Source organism: Bombina bombina, chromosome 12 (genome assembly GCF_027579735.1).
Source record: "Bombina bombina isolate aBomBom1 chromosome 12, aBomBom1.pri, whole genome shotgun sequence".
NCBI lineage: Eukaryota > Metazoa > Chordata > Amphibia > Anura > Bombinatoridae > Bombina > Bombina bombina.
Window position 1 is genome coordinate 120,636,661 of NC_069510.1, and position 14,376 is coordinate 120,651,036.

Genomic DNA, 14,376 nt, shown 5'->3' on the forward strand with positions numbered 1-14,376 from the left:
TTAAGGAATTTGATAATTTTGCTTATATTTTGTTTTTTTCTATTACATATTGCAAGATATTTTGTATACTGTTCCTGAATCAGAACATGCTAACGGATTCCTGTTGACTGATATCAATCCTACCAAAGCTAAGTTCATTTATTTTAATGTTATGAATGTTTATCTTTAGCTATGGTTTGTAATAAGTTATCATGATAAACTTTTACATGCAGAATCTATTAGTATTTATGCTTCATATATTGCTATTCTTTTTACATCTTATGTACAAGATATACTTAGAAATTTATAAGAATATTTTTCTGATTCTATGTTAAGGCTTTGTCTGACATCGCGCCTTCTAATAAAATTTTTAGGTTTTTTTCAAACTTCTTTTTTAGTTGATGAAGTTTCAAATGACCAACAACATACTGAATTATCCTTCTCTGATGGTGTTTTTTCTCATTCAGAATTTTATTCATCAGATATTGACACTAACAAATATACTTTTTTATTTTTATTAGAGTACATTTGTTCTTTGTTGAAGAGGTGTTGATTATTTTGGATATTGAGGTAACTAGTTCTTTTTCAAGACTAGCTAGCATTTTATTTCTCCAACATTGGTGTGTCCGGTCCACGGCGTCATCCATTACTTGTGGGATATTCTCTTCCCCAACAGGAAATGGCAAAGAGCACAGCAAAAGCTGTCCATATAGCCCCTCCTCAGGCTCCGCCCCCCAGTTATTCTCTTTGCCGCTCTGAACAAGTAGCATCTCCACGGAGATGGTGAAGAGTATGTGGTGTTTAGTTGTAGTTTTTTATTCTTCTATCAAGAGTTTATTTTAAAATAGTGCTGGTTGTACTATTTACTCTAAAACAGAAAGGAATGAAGAGTTCTGTTTAAAAGAGGAGTATGATTTTAGCAGCAGTAACTAAAATCAATTGCTGTTCCCACGCAGGACTGTTGAGCCCAGAGAACTTCAGTTGGGGGGAACAGTTAGCAGACTTTTCTGCTCAAGGTATGACTAGTCCATTTTCTAACAAGACTGTGTAATGCTAGAAGACTGTCATTTTCTCCAACATAGGTGTGTCCGGTCCACGGCGTCATCCTTACTTGTGGGATATTCTCTTCCCCAACAGGAAATGGCAAAGAGCCCAGCAAAGCTGGTCACATGATCCCTCCTAGGCTCCGCCTACCCCAGTCATTCTCTTTGCCGTTGTACAGGCAACATCTCCACGGAGATGGCTTAGAGTTTTTTAGTGTTTAACTGTAGTTTTTTATTATTCAATCAAGAGTTTGTTATTTTGAAATAGTGCTGGTATGTACTATTTACTCTGAAACAGAAAAGAGATGAAGATTTCTGTTTGTATGAGGAAAATGATTTTAGCAACCGTAACTAAAATCCATGGCTGTTCCACACAGGACTGTTGAGAGCAATTAACTTCAGTTGGGGGAACGGTGTGCAGTCTCTTGCTGCTTGAGGTATGACACATTCTAACAAGACGATGTAATGCTGGAAGCTGTCATTTTCCCTATGGGATCCGGTAAGCCATGTTTATTACGATCGTAAATAAGGGCTACACAAGGGCTTATTTAGACTGTAGACTTTTCTGGGCTAAATCGATTCATTATTAACACATATTTAGCCTTGAGGAATCATTTTATCTGGGTATTTTGATATAATAATATCGGCAGGCACTGTATGCTAGAAGAGTTTCTGAATTATCTGCTTTGCAGTGTGATCCACCCTATCTGGTGTTCCATTCAGATAAGGTCGTTTTGCGTACTAAGCCTGGTTTTCTTCCAAAAGTTGTTTCCAACAAGAATATTAACCAGCAAATAGTTGTTCCTTCTCTGTGTCCGAATCCAGCTTCAAAGAAGGAACGTTTGTTACACAATTTAGATGTAGTTCGTGCTTTAAAGTTCTATTTAGAAGCAACAAAGGATTTTAGACAAACCTCATCGTTGTTTGTCGTTTACTCTGGTAAGAGGAGAGGACAAAAAGCTACTGCTACCTCTCTTTCATTCTGGCTGAAAAGCATTATCCGATTGGCTTATGAGACTGCCGGACGGCAGCCTCCTGAACAAATCACAGCTCACTCTACTAGGGCTGTAGCTTCCACATGGGCCTTCAAGAACGAGGCTTCTGTTGATCAGATATGTAAGGCAGCGACTTGGTCTTCTCTGCACACTTTTGCCAAATTCTACAAATTTGATACTTATGCTTCTTCGGAGGCTATTTTTGGGAGAAAGGTTTTGCAAGCCGTGGTGCCTTCCGTTTAGGTAACCTGATTTGCGCCCTCCCTTCATCCGTGTCCTAAAGCTTTGGTATTGGTTCCCACAAGTAATGGATGACGCCGTGGACTGGACACACCAATGTTGGAGAAAACAGAATTTATGCTTACCTGATAAATTACATTCTCCAACGGTGTGTCCGGTCCACGGCCCGCCCTGGTTTTTTAATCAGGTTTGAAAAATTTCTTTCTCTATACACTACAGTCACCAAGGCACCCTATAGTTTCTCCTTTTTTTTTCTCCTAACCGTCGGTCGAATGACTGGGGGGCGGAGCCTGAGGAGGGGCTATATGGACAGCTTTTGCTGTGCTTTTTGCCATTTCCTGTTGGGGAAGAGAATATCCCACAAGTAATGGATGACGCCGTGGACCGGACACACCGTTGGAGAAAGTAATTTATCAGGTAAGCATAAATTCTGTTTTCTGCTTATTTAATCTTCTGTGTTTTCAGAGGTTTTTTTTCCAGTTCCTGATACTAGGGAATGGAATAGGCTGAGAATTCTCTTTTATTCCTTCTTTAAGGGTTTTTTAATTATATTCTTTGCCGGCAGTTAATTTCAGTTTTGAGGGTTCTCCAATTTATTGGGGCTATCTCTACTCCTGCTAAATATGCTATTGTTTCTATAGCAAAATAGTATTTATTTTCCTTTAGATGGTTGTATCTTATTTAAGGAAAATTATTTATTTTCAGGTACTTTTCTTGGACCTGTGATTTATTTGGATGATGAATTGCTTCATTTTTCTGTTGGGATACTTTAAGATCAAGTATCGGATTATGATTTATTTAGCATTGTTAAAAGGGACAAAATCTACTGCTCATTTGAAGTTCAGACTAGGTGCTGTTGCATTGTCTTGTTGTCTTGCATTTGTTGATTATGCAAGTCCAGTGTGTTGACTGGTCCTTTAACTTGATTAACATGCTAATAATTTCATTTGTGTCTTCATTTTATTGAATATTTTTGCAAATGAGGTTTTTTTCTATGTCTTAAGCTGTTTTAGCTAGAAGAATTTAGTGATTTCTAAAAAATCCATATTTCTTTTTCCAAGATAATCAATTATTTGGTTCATAATTGGATTCAATTCTTAACTGTAAATCTGGGCTTCAAGATTGAGTTCTAAGACTAAAACTTTAAGCTCATATTAATGTTGTTCTTAATAAGGATCGAAATCCTAAATTCTTACCCAAGTAACAAGTTTTTGATTGGAAGTTTTTTAGTTCAAAATCCGCTCCCTAAATTTGCATGTATGTGCCGTATTCCAGCTTGGCTGGTAAGGGGCAGGTTAAGACTTTTTTTAAATTTGTTTGGTTCTATTCTGTCCAAATTTCTTAGATTTTGGGTACAGAATAAGATTCAGAGTAAAACCGTCCGTGAGAAGTCTTTTTTTTTTTTTTTTTTTTTCTCTCTCCTCTATTATATTCCAGCTTTTCCAGTAAGGCTAACACTTTTCTTAAGTGTGTTTCAGTCCTATATATTTTGGGTTTTGATGAAGCGCGGCTGATCACCCATTGGGGATTAAGCGCTGCTCAGACCTGGAGTTTTCTGGGGTATTTTATTTATTCCAGTTCCATTTTTAGGAAATGGGTTTGGGGTTTTATTCAAGACTATTCATTGTTCTGAGGATAGAAAATCTTTCTGAATATACCATCTTTTAGAATGGTGTTTATATAGTCTATTTTGCCTTTTTTGGTCAGTGATGCATTATTTGTTTACAATAGATACAATAGATGCATATCTTTTTGAGATTCTCTTTTTTGACAAGCATTACCAATTTGTTGCTTTTCCTTCTGGTCTAGCGACAGTTCTAAGAATCTTTTCAAGGTTCTCAGTGTTCCTTATTTGGACAGTCTCGTGGTACTGGCTCAGTCTTTTCGTTCTGCGGAATCTCATACCATTCAACTTTGTTTCTTCAAGACATGGTTAGAGGATTTTTTTATCAAAAGCTTCTTGATTCCTCACACAAGGGTCACCTTTTTTAGGTTTCCAGATAGTTTGTGTCAATGTCTTTGTCTCTAACAGACAAGTGACAATTTTATTGGGTTCCGTCTGTCGGAACCTTCAGTCTCTATTTCCTTCAGTTGCTATATATGCATGGAAGTTTTAGGTCTCATGGCTGCTGCGCTGCATTGGATTCGATTCCCTTTGCTCATTTTCATAGGAAACCTTTCCAGTTTTTTATGCTGAATAATGGTGCAGGGATTCTAGCATATCACTTTTTATATCTTCGAATCCTAATGTTTAACTATCTTTGATTCGGTGGTTAAGATCACCATCATTTAGTTCTACAGGTCTCTTCGGTTCTTTCAACCTGGACCATGATCTCTACAGATGCGAGTCTTTTAGGTTGGGAGGCTGTCTGAGGATCTCTGTCAGCACAAGGGGTTTGGAAATCTCAGGAGGCGAGATTACCATTTGATATTTTGGAACTCCGTGCATTCTCAGAATTCTTCAGTTTGGTTTCTTTTTTAAGAAGAGACGTTTATTGTTTTTTTCAGACAATGTCACAACTGTGGCATATGTCAATCATCAGGGTGGAACTATCAGTCCTTAGGCTGTGACAGAAGTATCTCGGATATTTGCTTGGGCTAAATCCAGCTCCTATCTAAATTCTGTGGTCTTTTTCCCAGGTATAGACATTGGGAAGCGGATTATCTCTGTCAATCAAGCTTTACATTCGGGAGAATGGTCTCTTTACCCAGATATGTTTTCAATTTTTCAGATGTGACGGCTTCCAGAAATAGATCTATTGGCATCTCATCTAAACAAGGAACTTCCCAGGGGCCTATTCAGGTCCAGGGATCCTCAGGCGGAAGTAGTGTATGCATTTACACTTCCTTGGAATTATCATTCTGCTTATATATTTTTTCATCTCTGGTTCTTCTTTTAAGAGTGATTTTCAAAATCATCAGAGAGCAATCTTTGGTGTGGCTGGTGGCTCTAGCATGGCCACACAGGTTTTGGTATATGGTTCTTGATCGGATGTTCAGTTGCCAATCTTGGTTACTTCCATTAAGGCCAGACCTTATATCTTAACATTAGTTTTTTTCATCAGGAATTCAAATTATTAATTTGGTGGTATGAAAATTTAACGCTTAGTACTTAGTCATAGAAGTTTCTCTGACTCAGTGATTAATACTATATTGCAGGCTCGTAAATCTATGTTCTAGTAGGATTTATTATCGAGTTTGGAAGATTTACATCTCATGATGCTCTTCTTATGAATTCTCTTGGCATTCTTTTAGAATTCCTAGGATTTTATAGTTTCTTCATAAGTTTTTGTCTGCATGTTCCTTGAAAGGACAAATCTCTGCTTTTCCTGTGCTGTTTCACAGTAAGAATTGCTAAATCTTTCTGATATTCATTTTTTTGTTCAGGCTTTGGTTCGTATCAAGCCTGTCATTTAAGCCAATTTCTCCTCCTTGGAGTCTTATTTTGGTTCTGAAGGCTTTACAGGCTCTTCTGTTTGAGCATATGCTTTCTTTGGACCTTAATTACTTTCATGGAAAGTATTGTTCTTTTTAGACATCTCTTCAGCTAGAACAGGTTTTTGAATTATCTGTTCTTTCTTGTGAATCTCCTTTTTCTGATTTTTCATCAGGATAAGGTGGTTTTTGCTGTCCTCAATTCAATTTTTACCTAAAGTTGTGAATTCTAACAACATTGGTAGAGGAATTATTATCCCTTCCTTGTGTCCTAATCCTAAGAATTCTTTGGTAAGATTCTTACATTTTTTTGGATGTGGTAAGAGTTTTGAAATATTATGTTGAAGCTACTCAGATTTCAGACAGACTTCTAGTCTATTTGTTATCTTTTCTGGTTTTAGGAAAGGTCAGAAGGCTTCTGCCATTTCTTTGGCATCTTGGTTAAGCTTTTGATTCCTCATGCTTATTTGGAGTCTGGTCAAGCCCCGCCTCAGAATTACAGCTCATTCTACTAGATCAGTCTCCACTTCGTGGGCTTTTAAGAATGAAGCTTCAGTTGATCAGATTTGCAAAGCAGCAACTTGGTCTTATTTGCATACATTTACTAAATTCTACCGTTTTGATGCATTTGCTTCTTCGGAAGCAGTTTTTGGTAGAAAAGTTCTTCAGGCAGCTGTTTCAGTTTGATTCTTCTGCTTATGGTTTAAGTTTTTCCTTTCATTTATGAGAATAAACTTATTTTTTGGGTTGTGGATTAATTTTTTTCAGCGAAAAATGGCTGTTTTTATTTTTATCCCTCCCTCTCTAGTGACTCTTGCTTGGAGTTCCACATCTTGGGTATTGATATCCCATATGTCACTAGCTCATGGACTCTTGCCAATTACATGAAAGAAAACAAATTTATGTAAGAACTTTGCTCCCTCCTGGTAGGATTGTCTATCCATTACATCACTAGCTCATGGACTCTTGCCAATATGAAATAAATTAATTTATCAGTTAAGTTCTTACTTAAATTATGTTTTATAATATGTTTTACCAGGAAAATAATACATTAAGATTTCTCTTGTTTTCAAGTAAGTCCTGGGATGTGCCATCAATACATATTGTAAATATAGTTACATTTTTACATAGCTGTACACAGACACAAGGTAGGTCTTTTTATAATTTACAGTCTTTACAAGGATGATTTGTTTGTAAAGACACATTTATTTTCAAGGATCTCAGGTTGCTGGATGATTTGGTGCTTTCTGGGAGGTTATTCCACAGTTGAGGAGCTCTGTATGAGAACGCTGACCGATCGATCAGCTTCCTTGTTGTAACGGGGAATGGAGAGTAGAGTGGAAGAAGAGGAACTTAAGTTATAGGGGGGACTAGGGGTGAGCATACTGCTCGGGTGGTGCCGGAGTCAGGGGTGAGCATACTGCTCGGGTGGCGCCGGAGTCAGGGGTGAGCATAAACTGCTCAGGTATCAAGCCAAATACTAAGATATATATGCTATGTTTGGGTGTGTTGCATATAGTGTTATCCACATACATGTGTACAGATGAGGTTTAGCAAACCCTGGGGCACACCGCACATTACTTTGAGAGAGCTTAAGACATTGTTAAAAATAGACACAAATTGAGATCTGTCTGAGTAAGAGCAGAACCAAATTAACAATTTCTCATCTAATCCTGAGGCTTTGAGCTTGTGTATTAAGATGTCATGATTAACAGTGTCAAAGGCCGTTGTGAAATCAAGAAAATTCATCCAGTCAGTTTGCCTTGTTCCATTCCAGTCTGTACTTCATTGGTAACTTTTTTTAAGAGAGCTTTTTACACTACAGTGGTTTGGGCAAAAGCCAGATTGGAATAGGGTGGAGAAGTCTTTCTCCTGGTAAAACCTGCACAGTTTGAGACCTGGGTTTCATCTCCACTTTTGTGGACTGAGCACAACCCTTGAATAGATGATATTCTTAATGTTTGTTACAGGAACTTCCCAGACACGAAGATTTAAATAAATTCTTTAATTATTTTTCTACATTGATCAGTAAATATCTGATACAAATACAGCAGGCGGTGAGACATCTAGAGATGGTAAAGTGATGTTGGGTTTCATCTCCACTTTTGTGGACTGAGCACAACCCTTGAATAGCTGATATTCTTAATGTTTGTTACAGGAACTTCCCAGACACGAAGATTTAAATAAATTCTTTAATTATTTTTCTACATTGATCAGTAAATATCTGATACAAATACAGCAGGCGGTGAGACATCTAGAGATGGTAAAGTGATGTCTGGTAGACAGCTCTTCTGCACAGGCGTTTATATCTTATCACATATACAGCAATTGCTACAGAGAATATTCCATTACATTCTACAGTGAAAATAATTAATTGTATAAAATAACATACATTTTTATTATATATAGTGAAAATGAAGTTAGAAGTAAACAGTATGGTACTAAAACACATTCAAAAAGGGGATTGTGTGTCTGAAGCTGTAGTAGAACCTACTAGAAAGTGACTATAACTAATACATCCATATTGTCTCTATACATCAGTCATATTGTCTGTGTGTAGACAGCCGCCATATTGTCTGTGTGTAGACAGCCGCCATCTTGTGTTCTGTATCCTGTACCAATGTTATTTCTCAGAAAGTGTATGAAGCACAGATAAATAGTTATCTTTAGTGTGCGTGTTCTACACTCTGATCCTACGCTCCCCTGACTTTTCGTACTGTCTTCTCTTCTAGGGAGTTAGGCTACCTGGTGGTTAATGGTAACGTGGAGCAGCAAGATGTCTTTCTGAAGCGCATGTCGGGAATGATCCGTCTGTATGCAGCCACCATTCAGCTACGGTGGCCTTATGGGACCGGCCAGGGGGTATGTTTTATGGTTTGTGTTTGTTCATTATAAAACTGCTGACAAGCTCGTCCGGTATGGACAGGTCAGACTGTAAATGGGAGAGCTTTACCATGATCTCATTTGTGCATTACTGATCCCTAGGTAAGCCCGCAAAGCCTTGTAGCTCCTGAGCAGGACACAGCCAGTGACTGGCAGAGTTGTGCATCTGCCGCTTTTCATTGGTTTACTGGCATACTCAGGAGCTGCATGGCTTTACTGACCTGTGCGTTCCCTCCGGTTTGTCCTTTGTGGTAAATCACTGTGACTCTCCCATTTTACATCCTCCAGTAAAACTGAGCAAACTGAATTTGCTTCATACTGCTTTTTTTGCAAGGTTTTTTTCAAACACATTTCAGTCTATTATAAAAACTTGCTTATCAAGTGATGAAGCACTGCATGATTTGTGCCGGCAGCGGGTGTTCCAGTCACAGCACATTTTGCTGGAATTTTGGGCACTTCTATTTCAACAATTGTGACCTCCTGAAAACCAATCTTGGCCATTGTTGCTTTAAACAATAGACCTCAAAAACAGTAATGTGGGACCCTTTTCTCCAACATAGGTGTGTCCGGTCCACGGCGTCATCCTTACTTGTGGGATATTCTCTTCCCCAACAGGAAATGGCAAAGAGCCCAGCAAAGCTGGTCACATGATCCCTCCTAGGCTCCGCCTTCCCCAGTCATTCTCTTTGCCGTTGTACAGGCAACATCTCCACGGAGATGGCTTAGAGTTTTTTGGTGTTTAACTGTAGTTTTTATTATTCAATCAAGAGTTTGTTATTTTAAAATAGTGCTGGTATGTACTATTTACTCTGAAACAGAAAGGTGATGAAGATTTCTGTTTGTAAGAGGAAAATGATTTTAGCAACCGTTACTAAAATCGATGGCTGTTTCCACACAGGACTGTTGAGAGGAATTAACTTCAGTTGGGGGAAACAGTGAGCAGACTTTTGCTGCTTGAGGTATGACACATTTCTAACAAGACGATGTAATGCTGGAAGCTGTCATTTTCCCTATGGGATCCGGTAAGCCATTTTTTTACATAAGAAAAAAGGGCTTCACAAGGGCTTTTAAGACTGTAGACATTTTCTGGGCTAAAACGATTGATATATAAACATATTTTAATACTTCATAGCTTTGAGGAATTATTTTATTCTTGGGAATTATGTAAAATAACCGGCAGGCACTGTATTGGACACCTTATCCTCTAGGGGCTTTCCCTAATCATAGGCAGAGCCTCATTTTCGCGCCTCTATTGCGCACTTGTTTTTGGGAAGCATGACATGCAGATGCATGTGTGAGGAGCTCTGATACACAGAAAAGACTTTCTGAAGGCGTCATTTGGTATCGTATTCCCCTTTGGGCTTGGTTGGGTCTCAGCAAAGCAGATACCAGGGACTGTAAAGGGGTTAAATATAAAAACGGCTCCGGTTCCGTTATTTTAAGAGTTAAAGCTTTCAAATTTGGTGTGCAATACTTTTAAGGTTTTAAGACACTGTGGTGAAATTTTGGTGAATTTTGAACAATTCCTTCATACTTTTTCACATTTGCAGTAATAAAGTGTGTTCAGTTTAAAATTTAAAGTGACAGTAACGGTTTTATTTTAAAACGTTTTTTGTACTTTGTTATCAAGTTTATGCCTGTTTAACATGTCTGAACTACCAGATAGACTGTGTTCTGTATGTGGGGAAGCCAAGGTTCCTTCTCATTTAAATAGATGTGATTTATGTGACACAAAATTTAGAGAAAATGATGCCCAAGATGATTCCTCAAGTGAGGGGAGTAAGCATGGTACTGCATCATCCCCTCCTTCGTCTACACCAGTCTTGCCCACACAGGAGGCCCCTAGTACATCTAGTGCGCCAATACTCCTTACTATGCAACAATTAACGGCTGTAATGGATAATTCTATCAAAAACATTTTAGCCAAAATGCCCACTTATCAGCGAAAGCGCGACTGCTCTGTTTTAGAAAATACTGAAGAGCATGAGGACGCTGATGATATTGGTTCTGAAGTGCCCCTACACCAATCTGAGGGGGCCAGGGAGGTTTTGTCTGAGGGAGAAATTTCAGATTCAGGGAAAATTTCTCAACAAGCTGAACCTGATGTGATTACATTTAAATTTAAATTGGAACATCTCCGCGCCCTGCTTAAGGAGGTGTTATCTACTCTGGATGATTGTGAGAATTTGGTCATTCCAGAGAAATTATGTAAAATGGACAAGTTCCTAGAGGTCCCGGGGCCCCCCGAAGCTTTTCCTATACCCAAGCGGGTGGCGGACATTGTAAATAAAGAATGGGAAAGGCCCGGCATACCTTTCGTCCCTCCCCCTATATTTAAGAAATTGTTTCCTATGGTCGACCCCAGAAAGGATTTATGGCAGACAGTCCCCAAGGTCGAGGGGGCGGTTTCTACTCTAAACAAACGCACCACTATACCCATAGAAGATAGTTGTGCTTTCAAAGATCCTATGGATAAAAAATTAGAGGGTTTGCTTAAAAAGATGTTTGTTCAGCAAGGTTACCTTCTACAACCAATTTCATGCATTGTTCCTGTCACTACAGCAGCGTGTTTCTGGTTCGATGAACTAGAAAAGGCGCTCAATAAAGATTCTTCTTATGAGGAGATTTTGGACAGAATTCATGCTCTCAAATTGGCTAACTCTTTCACCCTAGACGCCACTTTGCAATTGGCTAGATTAGCGGCGAAAAATTCTGGGTTTGCTATTGTGGCGCGCACAGCGCTTTGGCTAAAATCTTGGTCAGCGGATGCGTCTTCCAAGAACAAATTGCTTAATATTCCTTTCAAGGGGAAAACGCTGTTTGGCCCTGACTTGAAAGAGATTATATCTGATATCACTGGGGGCAAGGGCCACGCCCTTCCTCAGGATAGGTCTTTCAAGGCCAAAAATAAACCTAATTTTCGTCCCTTTCGCAGAAACGGACCAGCCCCAAGTGCTACGTCCTCTAAGCAAGAGGGTAATACTTCTCAAGCCAAGCCAGCCTGGAGGCCAATGCAAGGCTGGAACAAAGGAAAGCAGGCCAAGAAACCTGCCACTGCTACCAAGACAGCATGAGATGTTGGCCCCCGATCCGGGACCGGATCTGGTGGGGGGCAGACTCTCTCTCTTCGCTCAGGCTTGGGCAAGAGATGTTCTGGATCCTTGGGCGCTAGAAATAGTCTCCCGAGGTTATCTTCTGGAATTCAAGGGGCTTCCCCCAAGGGGGAGGTTCCACAGGTCTCAATTGTCTTCAGACCACATAAAAAAACAGGCATTCTTACATTGTGTAGAAGACCTGTTAAAACTGGGAGTGATTCATCCTGTTCCATTAGGAGAACAAGGGATGGGGTTCTACTCCAATCTGTTCGTAGTTCCCAAAAAAGAGGGAACATTCAGACCAATCTTAGATCTCAAGATCCTAAACAAGTTTCTCAAGGTTCCATCGTTCAAAATGGAAACCATTCGAACAATTCTTCCTTCCATCCAGGAAGGTCAATTCATGACCACGGTGGATTTAAAGGATGCGTATCTACATATTCCTATCCACAAGGAACATCATCGGTTCCTAAGGTTCGCATTCCTGGACAAGCATTACCAGTTTGTGGCACTTCCGTTCGGATTAGCCACTGCTCCAAGAATTTTCACAAAGGTACTAGGGTCCCTTCTAGCGGTGCTAAGACCAAGGGGCATTGCAGTAGTACCTTACTTGGACGACATTCTGATTCAAGCGTCGTCCCTTCCACAAGCAAAGGCTCACACGGACATTGTCCTGGCCTTTCTCAGATCTCACGGGTGGAAAGTGAACGTAGAAAAAAGTTCTCTATCTCCGTCAACAAGGGTTCCCTTCTTGGGAACAATAATAGACTCCTTAGAAATGAGGATTTTTCTGACAGAGGCCAGAAAATCAAAACTTCTAAACTCTTGTCAAGTACTTCATTCTGTTCCTCTTCCTTCCATAGCGCAGTGCATGGAAGTAATAGGTTTGATGGTAGCGGCAATGGACATAGTTCCTTTTGCGCGAATTCATCTAAGACCATTACAACTGTGCATGCTCAGTCAGTGGAATGGGGATTATACAGACTTGTCTCCGACGATACAAGTAGATCAGAGGACCAGAGATTCACTCCGTTGGTGGCTGTCCCTGGACAACCTGTCACAGGGGATGAGCTTCCGCAGACCAGAGTGGGTCATTGTTACGACCGACGCCAGTCTGGTGGGCTGGGGCGCGGTCTGGGGACCCCTGAAAGCTCAGGGTCTTTGGTCTCGGGAAGAATCTCTTCTCCCGATTAAATATTCTGGAACTGAGAGCGATATTCAATGCTCTCAAGGCTTGGCCTCAGCTAGCAAAGGCCAAATTCATACGGTTTCAATCAGACAACATGACGACTGTTGCGTACATCAACCATCAGGGGGGAACAAGGAGTTCCCTGGCGATGGAAGAAGTGACCAAAATCATTCAATGGGCGGAGACTCACTCCTGCCACTTGTCTGCAATCCACATCCCAGGAGTGGAAAATTGGGAAGCGGATTTTCTGAGTCGTCAGACATTTCATCCGGGGGAGTGGGAACTCCATCCGGAAATCTTTGCCCAAATTACTCAGTTGTGGGGCATTCCAGACATGGATCTGATGGCCTCTCGTCAGAACTTCAAGGTTCCTTGCTACGGGTCCAGATCCAGGGATCCCAAGGCGACTCTAGTAGATGCACTAGTAGCACCTTGGACCTTCAAACTAGCTTATGTATTCCCGCCGTTTCCTCTCATCCCCAGGCTGGTAGCCAGGATCAATCAGGAGAGGGCATCGGTGATCTTGATAGCTCCTGCGTGGCCACGCAGGACTTGGTATGCAGACCTGGTGAATATGTCATCGGCTCCACCATGGAAGCTACCTTTGAGACGGGACCTTCTTGTTCAAGGTCCGTTCGAACATCCGAATCTGGTCTCACTCCAACTGACTGCCTGGAGATTGAACGCTTGATCTTATCAAAGCGAGGGTTCTCAGATTCTGTCATTGATACTCTTGTTCAGGCCAGAAAGCCTGTAACTAGAAAAATCTACCACAAAATATGGAAAAAATATATCTGTTGGTGTGAATCTAAAGGATTCCCTTGGAACAAGATAAAAATTCCTAAGATTCTATCCTTTCTTCAAGAAGGTTTGGAGAAAGGATTATCTGCAAGTTCTTTGAAGGGGCAGATTTCTGCCTTATCTGTGTTACTTCACAAAAAGCTGGCAGCTGTGCCAGATGTTCAAGCCTTTGTTCAGGCTCTGGTTAGAATCAAGCCTGTTTACAAACCTTTGACTCCTCCTTGGAGTCTCAATTTAGTTCTTTCAGTTCTTCAGGGGGTTCCGTTTGAACCCTTACATTCCGTTGATATTAAGTTATTATCTTGGAAAGTTTTGTTTTTGGTTGCAATTTCTTCTGCTAGAAGAGTTTCAGAATTATCTGCTCTGCAGTGTTCTCCTCCTTATCTGGTGTTCCATGCAGATAAGGTGGTTTTGCGTACTAAACCTGGTTTTCTTCCGAAAGTTGTTTCTAACAAAAACATTAACCAGGAGATAGTCGTGCCTTCTTTGTGTCCGAATCCAGTTTCAAAGAAGGAACGTTTGTTGCACAATTTGGATGTAGTTCGTGCTTTAAAATTCTATTTAGATGCTACAAAGGATTTTAGACAAACATCTTCCTTGTTTGTTGTCTATTCTGGTAAAAGGAGAGGTCAAAAAGCAACTTCTACCTCTCTCTCCTTTTGGCTTAAAAGCATCATCAGATTGGCTTACGAGACTGCCGGACGGCAGCCTCCTGA

The 14,376-nt window shown here is 40.2% G+C and overlaps 1 protein-coding gene across 1 annotated transcript in view; it reads left to right on the forward strand.

The window, feature by feature from the left end:
- GLE1 (GLE1 RNA export mediator) overlaps positions 1-14,376 on the forward strand; it is a 241,962-nt gene that overhangs the window by 150,033 nt on the left and 77,553 nt on the right. The window contains exon 12 of the mRNA XM_053695875.1: positions 8,425-8,554. Coding sequence (XP_053551850.1) covers positions 8,425-8,554 — 130 coding nt within the window. The remainder of the gene's footprint in view (positions 1-8,424; positions 8,555-14,376) is intronic.